The sequence below is a fragment of the Pelodiscus sinensis genome, chromosome 1 (assembly GCF_052426305.1).
Source record: "Pelodiscus sinensis isolate ZL-2025 chromosome 1, ASM5242630v1, whole genome shotgun sequence".
In the NCBI taxonomy this organism is placed as follows: domain Eukaryota; kingdom Metazoa; phylum Chordata; order Testudines; family Trionychidae; genus Pelodiscus; species Pelodiscus sinensis.
This window is the reverse complement of record NC_143052.1, coordinates 309,890,944-309,905,914: the sequence shown is the minus strand read 5'-3', so window position 1 is coordinate 309,905,914 and position 14,971 is coordinate 309,890,944. Positions and strand designations below refer to the sequence as shown.

The 14,971-nt window shown below is 42.3% G+C and overlaps 1 protein-coding gene across 1 annotated transcript in view; it reads right to left on the bottom strand.

The window, feature by feature from the left end:
• Window positions 1-14,663, bottom strand: part of RXFP2 (relaxin family peptide receptor 2) — a 38,973-nt gene extending 24,310 nt beyond the window's left edge. The window contains 6 exon segments of the mRNA XM_089777720.1: window positions 1,154-1,262; window positions 3,134-3,264; window positions 6,748-6,818; window positions 6,994-7,125; window positions 10,229-10,329; window positions 14,617-14,663. Of these exon segments, the coding sequence (XP_089633846.1) occupies window positions 1,154-1,262; window positions 3,134-3,264; window positions 6,748-6,818; window positions 6,994-7,125; window positions 10,229-10,329; window positions 14,617-14,663 (591 nt within the window).
• Between the last annotated feature and the right edge of the window lie 308 nt (window positions 14,664-14,971).

The following is a 14,971-nucleotide window of genomic DNA, read 5'->3' as shown; positions in this document are numbered from 1 at the left end:
TATACCCCTTCTCTATATTTTGCTGGAGGGAGAAGTAAACCCAACCTGAGAATGCCTGCATCCTGAGAAATATGTTATGTATTTTTTACATTGAGTTCATGCCTGGATGACTCAGTTGTAGATCAGGACCCTACTGTATTGGACATTGTAGAAACACAGACCCAAAAGATGGTTTCTATCCCAGAGAGTTTACAGTCTCAGTATTAGACAGAGATAAAACACAGCAATAGGTAGATTGGGGAGAACAAAGATGCAAGCTGGTGAGCACATGCTAGGCAGTTGTCTCAGCACACCCAGCATCCTGGAAAAGAAGTTTCAAGCAGGGATTTCAAGGCAGGCTATGCAGATGGCAATGCAGACATTTATGGGGTGCTTCCCCTATGCACGAGAGGCAAATATAACCCCACGTACTTCCCTCTCTCCTTCCAATGAGACCTTCTCCATTGCCCTTCTCTTTTTCCCAAACCACCCTATAACTCTTTAAAGAGGTCTCTCCTTATAATGAAGTGTTCATGCTCTCACACCTCTCCAGGCTCCGTGCTAGCTCCTCCATGACTTCAGATTGTGCTGCTGAAATGAGCCACTGCTGCTTGGACTGATGGAGGGGACAGGACCCAGTATTTTGGGAATCTGGTGCACAGCAAGAAGGCAGATGAGATGAGTCCTGGCAGGAAGAGGTGAGGTCAGTTGAATGCCGCCAAGGGCCCACAGCAATGCAAACACACAGCCTAAAACTTGGTGTGCAGTTGTAGTTCAAGCCTTAACACAAATCGGTATTTCGTAGTTCAGTCACTTCTGTAATAGGACAAATCAAATCCTGGGGTCTAAACACATGTGGGGTTGGTGAGGTTCAAAATGAATATCTAGTTTGTTTTATTACAATTCAAGCCCATCTCTAGTAAAAACAGTGGAAATTAGACAGTTCCCATCACCTTTATTCCTACCCTTCCCCAATTTTTTTGTTGTGATACAAAGAAGAGGTGCTAGTATGGAATAGGATGTCCTAGCATGTGGTAAGACAGAAGATTCCCCCCAAATTCTAAAAACATATTCAGGTTGTTTTTAGCCCTCTCATTTGTTTGTACAGCCCTTTTATAGCAGAGAATAAGGCAAAAGCAGGAAGTATTTATGGATTTACAATATTGAGGTTTACTTCCAGTACAGTTATATTGCTTGAAATAAATGGAATAGATATTAAATTAACATCTATACATTCTAGTTCAGTTTCTGTGCAATCAGAAATGTCTGGGTACTGGAGGAGACTTTCAGGCGAGTGGTTTTACATGTCCCTGTGTAGCATATGGATGACTATGCTCTGCTTACTACAGACTTTTATATCAGTTGCAAGAATATCAAAAGTTACATTAGTACAGATTTCAAAAACCCAAAAAAGATATGAAAACCATGTTTTAGGGCATAAATCAAGCTCCATAGGAGGAGATTAGGAAGAAACTTTCCCCTGTGGGCAGCAGAGGTGAAAATAGGCTGGTATGGCATACTGGTAAGAAGTGGCTGCCAGTACTGACTGGTACAGAGCTGATGTTAAAGCATCAATGACAGGGGAAAGAAGTGCTGATGTTAAATGTTTGGACCCTACTGACAGGGCTGACAAAGGGGGAGGGGGAACAGGGCAGCTAATGGGGAAGGGATGCAAAAGGGGCAACTACCCCAGGGCTCGGTGATTTAAAAGGGGCTGATGGGCTCCCAGCAGCCACTGCCACTGCTGTGACAGCAGCTAGAGCCCTGGACCCTTTAAATCACATCTGCCAGTGTGGCGGACAGAGTGTGCCACGCAGCACTGAAGGGCTGGCTGGGGGAGGCTGGTCCCTAGGTCTATCCCTTTCATCTGAGACCCTATCCCTTCCAGAGGCATGGAGCCAGGTCCTCATACCAGGTAGATTTTAAAATACTTTCACCCTGGGGAGCAGATTATTCCATAGCTATCTATTCCAGTTCTGATACCTATGAGGTAAATTCTGATACTGGCTACTGTCAGAGTCAGGATGTTGGATTAGACGGACCTTTGGACTGTTCCATTGTGGCTTTTCTTATTCTTACCCCACTTTTTGCAAGACTTTGCTCTATCTGAAGATTTCTGATGATGATGCCTCTCTGTCATGTGTTGGAAGGGCTTGGGAGTCTTCAGGAAGAAAAACCTTCAAATGCTGCTTCTGCACTCACATCCACAGGGCCATTCCCAAGTGCGGGGCCCAAGGCATCCCCCCTGCCACAAGCCCTTCCCCACACCCTGCCTCTGCTCTGCCTCCACCTTGCTACTGCTACCCAAGCCTCGCCCCTGCTCTGTCTCCATCATGCCCCTTCCTGACCCCTTACCTCCATCCAGAAGAAAGCAAGCCAGGGAACCATTGGGGGCTGGGTGGCAGCAGGGGGTCATCCTCCCCCCACCCCGGAGCCAGAGTGGAAGAAGCTGCTAGGCCATTCTGGCACCTGCTACCAGGGTGAGTGGGGGGGGCAGAGTGAGCCCTGCTGCCACCCTGCACCGTTCACAGGAGCATTGAGGTAGCCACTGTGGGAGTCCCCAAAGCATGGGGTCAGGGGAATCCACCCTGAACCCTCCTATGGATGGGACATCTCTGACAACAGGGCTCTCACAATCCATCTTTCTAAATGGAAACCAGGCTGGTTTGGTGTGGCGCTTGGTCCCCCTCTGGTGGTGGTTAGTACTAGCAAGTGATGAGTGCAGTGCTGGCTAGTAGCAGGGGGAAGGGAGATAGTTCTGGCAGTAGAGGAGACTGTATTAATACCCTAATGGCTAAGGGTTGATCGCTAGGCCTGACAACCCTGCCAGAGGGCACCAGCATGATTTAAACTTCATGGGAACTTAGCACCTTAAAAATTCTGCAAGTAAACACAAAAAGAAGCACAGTTTAAATCACACAAGCTTGTACATATGGCAACAGCTAGTATTGGGATGGGTGCTTGAGAACAATGTCCATTATGCGTCTTGTAGCTATACATCTAATAGTTTGAACATTGAGAAATTCTCTAATGGAACCTTTCTGTCAGAGAATGCAGATTCATCATTTTGCAGAGACAGTTCAATTTTGGCATAGGTCTGACAGAACCCAAGCAGCTTTCAGATATAAGTCTGCCTGGTTTCCTGTCAGCTCACCTGTCTGGCTCCTCACCAGTCTGCTTGGTGGGCTGTCGGGGTGTCCTGACTCTCAGGTCTTCAGTAGCCAAATTGAAACACGAAAACATTTCTACATCCTTAAACAAAATTACTGAGTTCTGCACAGTTGGCTTAAAAATAACAACTTGACACAAGTGAGCAAATATCTCAGCATTTTTCACGCTGTGCTCTTCTGCTCCGTGCTTGTGTGTGTGAAAAAAACTCTGTGCTCTAGAAAACATCATTGGCAGCTGATGTGATATAATAGCCTAAACAGCCCTTTAATAAAGGTTAATACATTCATTTAATGGAATAATTCAGAAGTATACAATAGATTAAGAACATTAATATAAGCATTTCAATGTGATCAACATTAAATCAAAATGGCCATTACATTAAAACAGAATAATGTATTGATCTTTTTATTGGGCATCTCCTTCAGCTCTCCAGATAAATAGGTTTTCCATGAACCATTTTAAATATATTTGCTCATCCACACACATATATCTATATTAGAGTGTGTCTGTCTGTGAGTCCATCTCTCTGTGTGTCTGTGAGTTCGTTTGTTCAAGAACTCCTCTTAAACCTTAAGACCACCAAAGTTGGTATGCAGCTTCCTCTTACCCTAACTTAAACCAAAGTCAGGGTTTGATTTAAGGTTATAAAATAGTGACTAATTGACTAATCGAATGGTGGATGCATTTTGCATTGACTGTTCGATTAGACAATAGGGCGATTCCACCTTTGAAGTGTTGCAACTGCCCTAGGGCTGTTGTGACACTTCAAAGGTGAAAGCGCCGTGTCGAGCCTGGGATCATTTGGGGATTCCAGATGATCCTGGGCTCCACATGGTGCTGCTGCTTTGAAATGCCACATGCAGACTGATGCCAGACTCCCCATAGTATTTCAAAGCGGCAGCACTGCACAGAGCCTAGGGTCAGTAGGTGAGTCCCCAGCTGATTCCGGGCTCCACATGATGCTGCCGCTTTAAAATGCCACTTGCAGCCTGGGGACAACCTCACTGGCCCTAGGCTGCATGCAGTGTTTCAAAGCGGCAGCACCATGTGGAGTCCAGGGTCTAGCCTCAGGCTTCAAGTGGCACTGCTGCTTTGAAGTACCCCTTTCTTTTCCCCCACTTGCTGTCTCTTTGTGATAAAGGCAGCAAGGGGCGGGGGAAGCGACTAGTTGACTAGCATGTCGATTATCCGATAAACATTTGGTTATTGGATAGTCGACTAGTCCTTCACATCCCTAGTTTGATTGTGCCTGGAATATGGGAAGTGCCAGGAATGAGGCTGTTTTCCATAACATGGAAAGGGAGGGGACAGAGAGGAGAGGGATGCGAAAGAGAGGGGCACACAGAGGAGAGGGACATGATACTGAGAGTTGTCACTGGGTGCAGCTGCAGCACAAAGAAAGTGACCAGCAGAACTGGGGCTCTGTGGTCTTGCCTGCCAACAGCTCAGATGAGTAGCTCCCTACCCCAGACCTGGAGCCTGCCACCACCCCCACCATGGGGAGCCTGCAGGCCATGAGGGGGACAGTGGAATCGGGGGCAGGCCCCACTGAGCCTGGCCCCACTGAGATAGCCAGCAGGCTGTGGACGGGGGGTAGGTCCCAGAGACTGGCACCTCCCCAGACAGCCTGCAGGCAGTGGGGGGAGGAGGGCAGCCCCAGGCTGGGGATGGCATCTAGAGGATGGGGACAGCCCGCACAGCCCTAACCCCCACCCAACAAATGCGCAGACCTGGATTGCCCCCCTTGTAGGAGGAGCCACCCTCCGGGAAGTGCAGCCCAGGCCCCTTGGGAGCTGCTGCTGGTCAGGGAGTATTTCCACGGAAGGTGGACACGCTGCCGGAGCAGTGCACCCTTCATACCACAGGTGGCCCCAGTAAGCCCCCCATCTCCCAGCCCCTTGTCCTGAGCCCCCTGTCCTGAGTCCTGCACCGCCCACCTGCCTTGACTTCTGCACCCCCACCGCTTTCCCACTGAGACCTTGGCACCTCCTTCAACCTTCCCTGAAGCCCCACCCCCTGTCTTGAGCTCCCCCCACACCTCTGCCCTAAGTCACCTACCCTTGCCTCTCCTTATTCCTGAACCCTCACTCCAGCCTTCATTTCTTTTCATTAAAAAAAATACAATAATTGAAATAAAACATACATTTTTCATTTATTTTCCAAGTAAAAACAAAAGAAAACAAAACTTCAGTTGAAGATTTGAGCAAGGCCAGGAACATCTGCTAATTTCCTGTAAAACAGTGTTAACATTTGTCAGCTACACTATAAATAAGATATCAGCTTATAAAATAAAGTGGGAAAGAAAAATATGAAAATTAAGACATAAACATCAGTTCAGTTAAGCTGAACAAGAGAGCAATCAAATACCCTGGAGCCAAGAAAGTACAATGAATTGAAATCTCAAGAGCATGCCTTTTTTTTTTTTTTCTAAAAGTAAGGCTATTATGCCAAAATTACTGAATATTGAAACAGGAGAATTAATAGTATAGTGCATTTTATATACTGTAGCATAGACACTTGCATGGCACCTTATAATGAGAATCAATTAGGATCTAAAGTGAAGAGAAAAATGGTCTGAGACAAGAGAGAAAATAACTCAGTGGGAAGACAAGAGAGACTGTATCAGATTCAATAGCTGGTTATTTGAATGATTTCAAATTTCAGACAGGCTCACGGAAAATATTAACAGTAGACCAAGATTGGAATAGCCAAATTAATGATTAGTGGTTATGTGGGTTATATGAGACTGGAAAGGAAAATGAAACAAAGTCATGAAAAGTTCAGAAAGCAAAGGGAATAACTTTGAATAGAATCAGTGGAAGTTAGTGTCACGGAACAAAGAAGACTCCTTACACAGATGGAGAACATCAGTCATTGAAGCACTTAGTAGTATCATATGGCATAATCAGGAGCCAGCAAAGCTAAAGACTCTTGTACCACTTTACATCATTATTTAATGGGAATTCTCTCTGGATATGTCTACACAGCAAAGTTATTTCAAAATAACAGCCCTTATTTTGAAATAACTTTCCTAGCATCTACACAACCAAACTGCTATTTCGAAATAAATTTGAAATAGCGGAGTGCTTATTTCGAATTTGGTAAACCTCATTCTATGAGGAATAATGCCAAATTCGAAATAGCTATTTCGAAATAAGTGCTGTGTAGACACTTAATTCGATTCAGAGTCCACTCAGTGTGTACGAGCTATTTCAAAATAGCAAAATGCTATTTCGAAATTCATTTTGTGTGTAGACCCGTTATTTCGAAATAAGCTATTTTGAAATAACTATTTTGAAATAACACTGTAGTGTAGACATAACCTCTTATAGCAATTGGCACTTCCACTGGCAAAGGGGTTAGCATAATATTCCCTTGTGCCTGTGAAGCCCTCTCCTGACCCCAAACTCACACACACAGGTGTCAGGATTCTCTCTCAGAGATGACGTGTAGAGTTCACTCTGCCGTCCTCTATGCGGTTTTCCACCTTTCTAGGGGAAGCTATCAAATGTAGTCAAGATTGTACAGGAATTTCACCAACAGAGACTGCCTAGGACATGTGTTGAACCAGTGCCTCCTTAACACAGCTCGGCTCACTCTTTCCCAGGGAGAATTGCCCAGGTTTGAGGCTGCACTTGCAGGCTCCAGGCCTGGTTTGCTATTTTTATCTTTAAAAAAATAGAAAAAATTAAACAACTGTATTATTCTGATTAACTGCTAGTCTGCTCAGATTTGTTGTCTGAAGACCATTTATGCAGATTTTCTGGAGTAGCGCATACTGCACAAGCAATTTTCCACTTTATTTCTTGAGCACAGAGTAGTAGTAATGGATGTTATACTCACCACAGCCATTCTCACAGTCATTTACACCCTCACAGTGAAATGTCCTTGGTACACATGTTGTAAGGTTCTCACATGGAAAATAATCCTTTTGGCGGATAGGACCAATTGAGCTGCCTTTGGTAAGCAAGGATTCTAGAAATGTGCAGAAACAATGTCTGTAAATTAGAGCATGTTCCTAATCATTAGATTATGATAAAATAAGAACATTCATGTGCATTAGAACCATTTCATTTCTATTTTAAAACCCATTTTAGATCCTTAGTGTTTGTTACTTGTTTTGTGGCAGTACCTAGAAGCCACATACTGCCACTGGGTTTTAGTGGACATAGTGTCAAAGATTCCATCTGTTTTTCATGCTGTCCACCATCCGGAAAACATCAAGAAGCCGGAAAACCATTTTGTTTGCTACACTGCAGTGGTTTATGGAAAATTGGTGTTCTGTAGAGCACTGGCCTGTGATCTGCTTCCATCACAGTGCTGAAGCATGTATCTGGCTTCAAATGGTGATGCTTACTTTCCACCGAGTTTACACATGCCCTTTTTACCATCTAAACAAATTAAACCATCTCATCATTAGAAAACACACAGCAACAACCAGACTCCTTGCAGTATGTCTCTCTGGCTTTATGTCATTATTTGTCAGGAATTTCTCTAAACAAGTAAGTTTAAGTTTGTTCTAGTATGTTTAATCTTGATTGTATTGGTGGGAGACACTAAGCCTGTTGTTCTGAAAACACACACATGCTTAATTTCAAGCAACTTTGAGAACTCAGTTGGACTACTCATTCATTTAAAATGAAGCATGTATGTAAGTGTGTACAGAATCTGGCTCTAAACACGTAGGGAGAAGTTGATAGAAATAAAGTGGGAAATGTTCTCGATATTAGAGCAATGGGGACAGTAGGCAGTGTGAGGAGATTCAGTACCAACATATGTACACTACTATAGCTTGGAAGCACTGAAAAAGAAAAGAAACAAAGTGGAGAAATGTAACTTCATGGTTACACCCATTTCTTGTTAAAATGAATATTTTCATCCTATTTAAACACAATCTTAATAATACTAGTCTTTTGTGTAACAGTCTCTTTGAATAAGTCTTAGTGATTTATGCTAAATAATCTGTGCTGCCTTGTGTTTAGCTGTCACACTCTGAGTATGTTTCCCAAACCTGAAGAACAGCTCCATGGTGCTCAAAAGCTTATTTCTTTCACCAAGAGAAGGGCCACTGAAGGTATTACTTCACCCACATTATCTCCCTAATATCCTGAGATCACCATGGCTACATCACTTGCTGCAAACAGACTTTGATATGAACAGGCTTCTTTTAATTCATTAACAGTCTTGTTCGTTTTGCTTCTCTGACATGCCTAGGTTGCCGTATAACTACTTTTTAGATCTTGGAGATAATTAAATGATATGTACATTTGGTTGGAACACTCTACCCTGAGTCACAGTGACCAGTTATAAATAAATATATGAAACTAAATAGAGCTTATATGTATGGCCATTAGAGGGCAGTACAATACCTTCTTTTGAAATACCACCAGGTAATTCATGCTAAACCCTAATGCAACTTCTGAAGATTAACAAATCATTCCACTATCAGCAGCTGTTATAACTAAGTGCTATTACCAAATCCATTACTGTATATTTATATTTATGCTAGGAGCTTTAGTAGACATTCACACAGTGTTGATACTTAAACATTACCAATCAAATAACAAACTTCTGACTATGCAAAATGTTTACTGTTGAAACAATACATTTGGGTTTTTCCTAATGTGATTACCTGGAATTGCCTTCCAAAGCCAATAGGGAAGCGCTCTCTTTAAGATATGAAGCAACTTTTCTGGACGGGTGTTAATATTAGAAACCTGGTGGAGCTGATGGAAAGTTCACTTTTCATTTTTATTTCCATCTGGCTTGGAACCTAGTTATTTTGTCTATATGAGAATCACACTGGGATAGACCACTTTTTCTCTGTGCCATACAACCACATTTCCAGATGGCCCTTCTGAAATGAGAGGAGTGGCTATGTCTACACTAGGAAATTATTTCAAAATTACTAAATTTGACTTAAGAACTCCGATTTAACAAATTTAAACTTGCGTGTCCTCACTACGGGAAAGTATCAAAATTAGTCCGAGGCAGGCTCTGTTAATGTGGAGAACTCAAAGCTCCAGGAAGCATTCTGGGGAGCTGCAGGAGGCCTCCCAGAGACCAGTGAGTTTGAATTAGCAGCACCGGAGCATCCATACTAACATTATTTCAAATGTACAAGTTTGGAATTAGCATTATTTATGATGAAAAGCAGGAGTATAGAGTTCGGAATTCATTATTCCGAAATAACAGGTTTGGCAGTGTAGATGCCCTGCTTACTAATTCAAACTTGGCAGGGGGTTATTTCGGACTAAACTCTTGGGATGCGTCTAGACTGTCATGATTTTGCGCAAATACTTTTAACAGACAAGTTTTTCCGTTAAAAGTATTTGCGCAAAAGAGCATCTAGACTGACACGGATGCTTTTGCGCAAAAGCATCCGTGCCAGTGTAGACGCTCTCTTGCACAAGAAAGCTCCGATGGCCATTTTAGTCATCGGGCTTTCTTGCGCAAGAAATTAACTTGGCTGTCTACACTGGCCTCTTGCGCAAAAATACTTGTGCAAGAGGACTTATCCCTGAGAGGGAGTGTCAGAGTATTTGCGCAAGAAGCACTGAATTCTTACAGTGTTATTGTGCAAATCCTCGCGGCCAGTATAGACAGGCGGCAAGTTTTTGCGCAAAAGCAACTGCTTTTGCACAAAATCTTGCCAGTCTAGACGCACCCCTGGTGTAGACCAGGGCAATGAGAGAGGGGTGGCTCCTAAGGCAGGCTCTCAGAGTGCCCCATAATTTTGGAATTCGCACTTTCTCTGTGGGGGTCTGAAACAGCCTGAATTTGCTCTCACATATTAGGAACAGGTTGCAAAACCTACCTAGCCTATGATTATGGTTTATGGAGAGATTGTTTCAATTTCTTATTGCTGATTACTGCTGGTTAGGAAGCAGATGGAGAGGCTGGAGTTGCCATAAGGGAGCTGTTCTAATGTCTCTTTTTTTAATTATGATAGTGGCACCTACAATGAGTGGTAGGTGTCATTTGCTCTATAGAACTCAAAATAAATAAATACGCATATATAACAATTTGTAAACAGACAACATGGTAACAGGTGCACTAGGAAAAACTTCTTTCATACCTTTGTTTGTAGGCAGGCAAACTACAGCAATGAAAGAAATGTGTTCATCTGTGTTTATTAAAGGTGAGTATCGTATAGTCTCTATTACAGCAAAGCAAATGCTGGAAACATAAGAAAAATGAAGTAGCAAATTAAAATTTTAAAAAATGTACACTGATAAAGCCTCCATCAACTACAGCAAAGGAAACCGTACTTGTTTAAAAGAGTTTCATACCATAAATTACTTTTTCATAAGAAATGCCTCCATCACACGTTACATCTCTTTCTTCTCTTATGTCCTTTGAGCAAACAATATTTTATCCAAGACAAGATCCCCACACCCCACCAGAATGGTATTGTGTTAACCTTGTTTGCTAAATACCATATTTAAAATGTCTGTACCTTAATAGTAATCACCAGTAAGTATCAACTTGAATGCAGTCCCTGGAAACTGTTATTTATTTAGAGAACTACTTTTCAAACGTCTGCAAAGAATGTTACTCCTTTCTAGTCTCATTTCAGTTAGTACCATTGATTCACTTTTTTGTCAGGAAACCACACAGTGTGATTAAATACTCTTCATTATTAAAAGTGAAATCTTAATGAACTGAAATATCATAATTTTGGAAGGTTTGTTTAAGCAAATACTTGACTTTTACCTGTACTATAGTATTCATTAACATTTTCCAGTAAATATAATTATGTTTCATACATCATTTTTATATTCCAGATACTGTCATATACATATACTGTTCAATTCGATTATATTTACATTGAAAAATCTTATTTTTGTGTCATATTTGCATCTCAGAAACATCTCTTATTATGTGATTAATGAATTAGCATCATTTAAGGCTTGATGCTGAATTAAATGTTTACTTTTTTTCTAAAATGCATTCCCCTACTAGCAAGAAGTTTGCAAAGATTCTATTAAGATGTATTAATTTCAATTTTTTTCAAAAGGACATGAGTTAAATATTTAATTTTACTTTGTATAAATATGAATTCACCATTTTTAGCAATTGAGGTTAAACATGGGAGCAGTAATAAGAAATCAAAGATATGTTGTTTGCTTTAAACAATAAACCATTTTATAAAATTGTTTTACAGAATTGTCTGAGTGAAAATGGTTTATTTTATTTTTTACATATGGGATTTCATTCAAACTCATAAGAGCAGTAAGAAAAGGCATAATCTTAACTTTGATTTCTAATAGAGCAACAAGGAGCAGAAGTAGCATTTCAGACAGTCTGCCTCTAATATGACTCAGAGAATTAAGAGTATGTTTACAGCAATTGAGTTATACTTATACTCCTGAGCACCTAAAAAGCTGCCCTCATATAACAGACTGCAGTGCAGCCAGATGCCTTACTGAGCATGCTTACAGCTAGTTGCTTGCAGACACTGAGCCCTGGTCTACATTAAGCTTTATTTTGAAATACCCCACCTTAGGTCAAATTTATAAGCAGAGCTTCCACACTACCAAACCTGAAACAAAAAACAGGACTATGTAGCTCTTTAAAGACTAACAAGATGGTTTATTAGGTGATGAGCCCTCGAAAGCTCATCACCTAATAAACCATCTTGTTAGTCTTTAAAGTGCTACATAGTCCTGTTTTTTGTTTCAGCTAGACTAGATTAACACGGCTACATCTCTATTACTACCAAACCTGTTATTTCGAAATAACAGGCTGCTTATTTCGAAATCTATACTCCTGCTTTCCTCCGGAAATAACACTAATTTTGAAATAGTCATTTCAAAATAGCGCTAGTATGGATGCTCTGGTGCCACTATTTTGAAAAAATACTCCCCAGAGTATTTCCAACTAATTACTCCCTAGTACTTTCTGGGGCTCTAAGTCGCGGTATCATGTCCACGTTAACGAGAGTCTGCCTCAGATTAATTTTGAGGCTTCCCAGTAGTTGGGACGCACAATTTCAATTTTGTAAAATCTGGAGTTATTAAGTCAAATTTAGTTATTTTGAAATAATTTCCTAGTGTAGACATGCCCTCAGAGATAAATCTCTTCTCATCCAGCAGATTGTTACAGTTATTTAAATCAAAGTAACAGTTCTATCTGGTTGCTTGATTACTATAGACCACAGGTGGGCAATAATACGGTGGTAATTCACTATGGTTAGCCGCTGGCAGGCTGCTGCCACACTATATTTACCTGTGTGGCCACAAGGACCAGTGATGGCAGTTCCCATTGGCCACAGAGTGCTGTTCCCAGCCAGTGGAAATGGCGGCAAGCGGCTCGGACTGGGACACCACTTCCCACAGCTCCCATTGGCCTGGAAGAGTGATCCATGGCCAATGGGAGCTGCTATCACCTGTACCTGTGGCAGTGCAGGTAAATATAGTGGTGGGAGACTTCAGGAGCTAACCCAAGGGACTGCATCCGGCCTTCAGGCTGATATTTGCCCACTTTTGCAATAGACTGAGCTTGAGAAATTAAAGGATCTTAATTTTACTGGATAGATTAAATACATTCCTTTCTTTTTTTAAAAGGATACAATATTTTTTAATATACCCTCATAATGGATTCACAAATATGAAAGGGGTTTGCAATTATCATCTTTGGTATCATGTTACATGCAGTGTATTTGTAGCCATGTTGATACCAAGATATCAGAGAGATAAGGTAGGTGAGAAACTTTTGTACTAGTTACTGTTGGTGAGACACAAACTTTTGAGCCACACGGAGCTATTCTTCAAGTCTGGGACTGAAGCATGACAACTAAATACAAGGCGAAACAGGTTGTTTAGCATAAGTATTTAGCACATCTTGTAAAGAACCACTGAAGAAACACTCTATGTGGCTTGATAGCTTGTTTCTTTCACCAACAGAAGTTAGTCCAATAAAAAATATTACCTCACCCAAACATGCTGCTTTGGTATTTTGTGTCATTTTTGTTTTAGAACATTCAGGCCCCAAAATATGGCCTCCATCCTGTAAATATGTAAGTCTGTAAGTAAACTTTATGTAAATGATCAGAGGGGTAGCCGTGTTAGTCTGATTCTGCAAAAGCGGCGAGGAGTCCTGTGGCACCTTATAGACTAACCGAAGTGTAGGAGCATAAGCTTTCGTGGGCAAAGACCCACTTCGTCACATGCATCTGACGAAGTGGGTCTTTGCCCACGAAAGCTTATGCTCCTACACTTCAGTTAGTCTATAAGGTGCCACAGGACTCCTCGTTGCTTTTATCTAAATGATTAGTCCCATTGAACTGGGACTAACAGACAAATCACCAAGGGTGGGGATACATACTTTAAAAGATTCCCTACATGGAAACCAATAAGGAGTAAGCTACTATATAGTTGAGAGAATTTGTGTGTCCATCTGTCTGTCAGTCAGTCTGTCCATGAGTCTGTTTGTTGAAGAACTCTGGAGAACGGGATGTGAGTGGAATGCAATTATTTCTCATCAAATGGAAACAGAGGGCTGTGATAGCAGGCACAGTTATATTCCAGACTGACCACAGGGGCAGCAAGTGTGGCTCCCCACCACCAAGCCAGCCCCAGAGACCTGCAGAGCAGCCACCAACTGGGCATTGTGGACCCCGCCACCCTAGCTGGCCTTGGGATGAGGTCTGTGCTTTCCCAGGCAGCCCTGGAGAGCCACAGAGCAGCCATCAACTGGGCTGTATGGCCCCTGTCATCCAGTCAGCTCAGGATAGAAGCCGCTGGCTCAGCAGTGCAGCCCCTGCTGCTCAAGGGAGCAGCTGCTAGCTGGGCAGCATGACTCCGACTGGCCCTGGAAAGCCCCCTCACACCTCCCAATACCCTGACCCTACTCCTGCATCCCTACACCGTGCCCTGACTCTTGCACACTCACCCCTGGCCCTGACTCCTGCATCCCCTGCACCCTGCCCTGAGTCCCCACAAAGACCCAAGCAATGTTGGGTAACTCTTCTAGTGGGGAATAAAGGGAAATAGTTACATGCTGTAGTGTTGGGCTCAGCTAGATAAAGTAAAAGAGGTGCTATTAAATCTCTCTCCCTATTACTATTCCTTGCTATCCCTCTCCTACCATGTACTCAATCCATCTGCTCAGAAACCTCCGAGATGTAGTAACCTACCTTTTTTCCAGCCACAGAGAAAAATAGTTGCCAAGAAATATGCAAGACTCTCTGGGCCAGATCCTCAGTTGGTGTAAATTGGCCTAACTGCTGATTTTACTTCAGCTAACGAGCTGTCCCTCCAAGTTTTGATGGCACTGGCATATTTCCCATGTCACCTAGTCGGAGAAATGTCCATCATTTTAGTTACTAGCCTCCCACACTAATATGAGGTATCTTCCCATAAGCTTTCTTTACATCAGATAAGACTGATGAAACTGGGTCTGTGCCACACACATTTGGGCTGTAGCAAGTGGAGAGAGATGTTCGCTGGCTACAGTACTTACACGTAGCCTGCGGTACAAGTAACACTCTCATCATTGCTAGCAGTCATTTTCCATCTTTGTTTGCAGTTGGGGGAGGGAGGGGCAAAGAAAATCAACCATGAAATTGGTAATTAAACACATATTACCAGTAGCTCACTGTTGATTCTGTAATTTTAGTATAAAATCTGTCTGTGAGCTCACTGTGGAAGACGCTCAATTTGATTGGCTTGGCTTTGTGTTTGGAGGTATTTCATGAGTTGAACAGAAGGGACTAATTAGCACAAACACTGTAATACATGTGGGCCAAATCTAGGTAATACATGTGGGCCAAATCTTGGTCCCTGTGCACAGTTCAAGTTAACAGAGAGGGCACAGG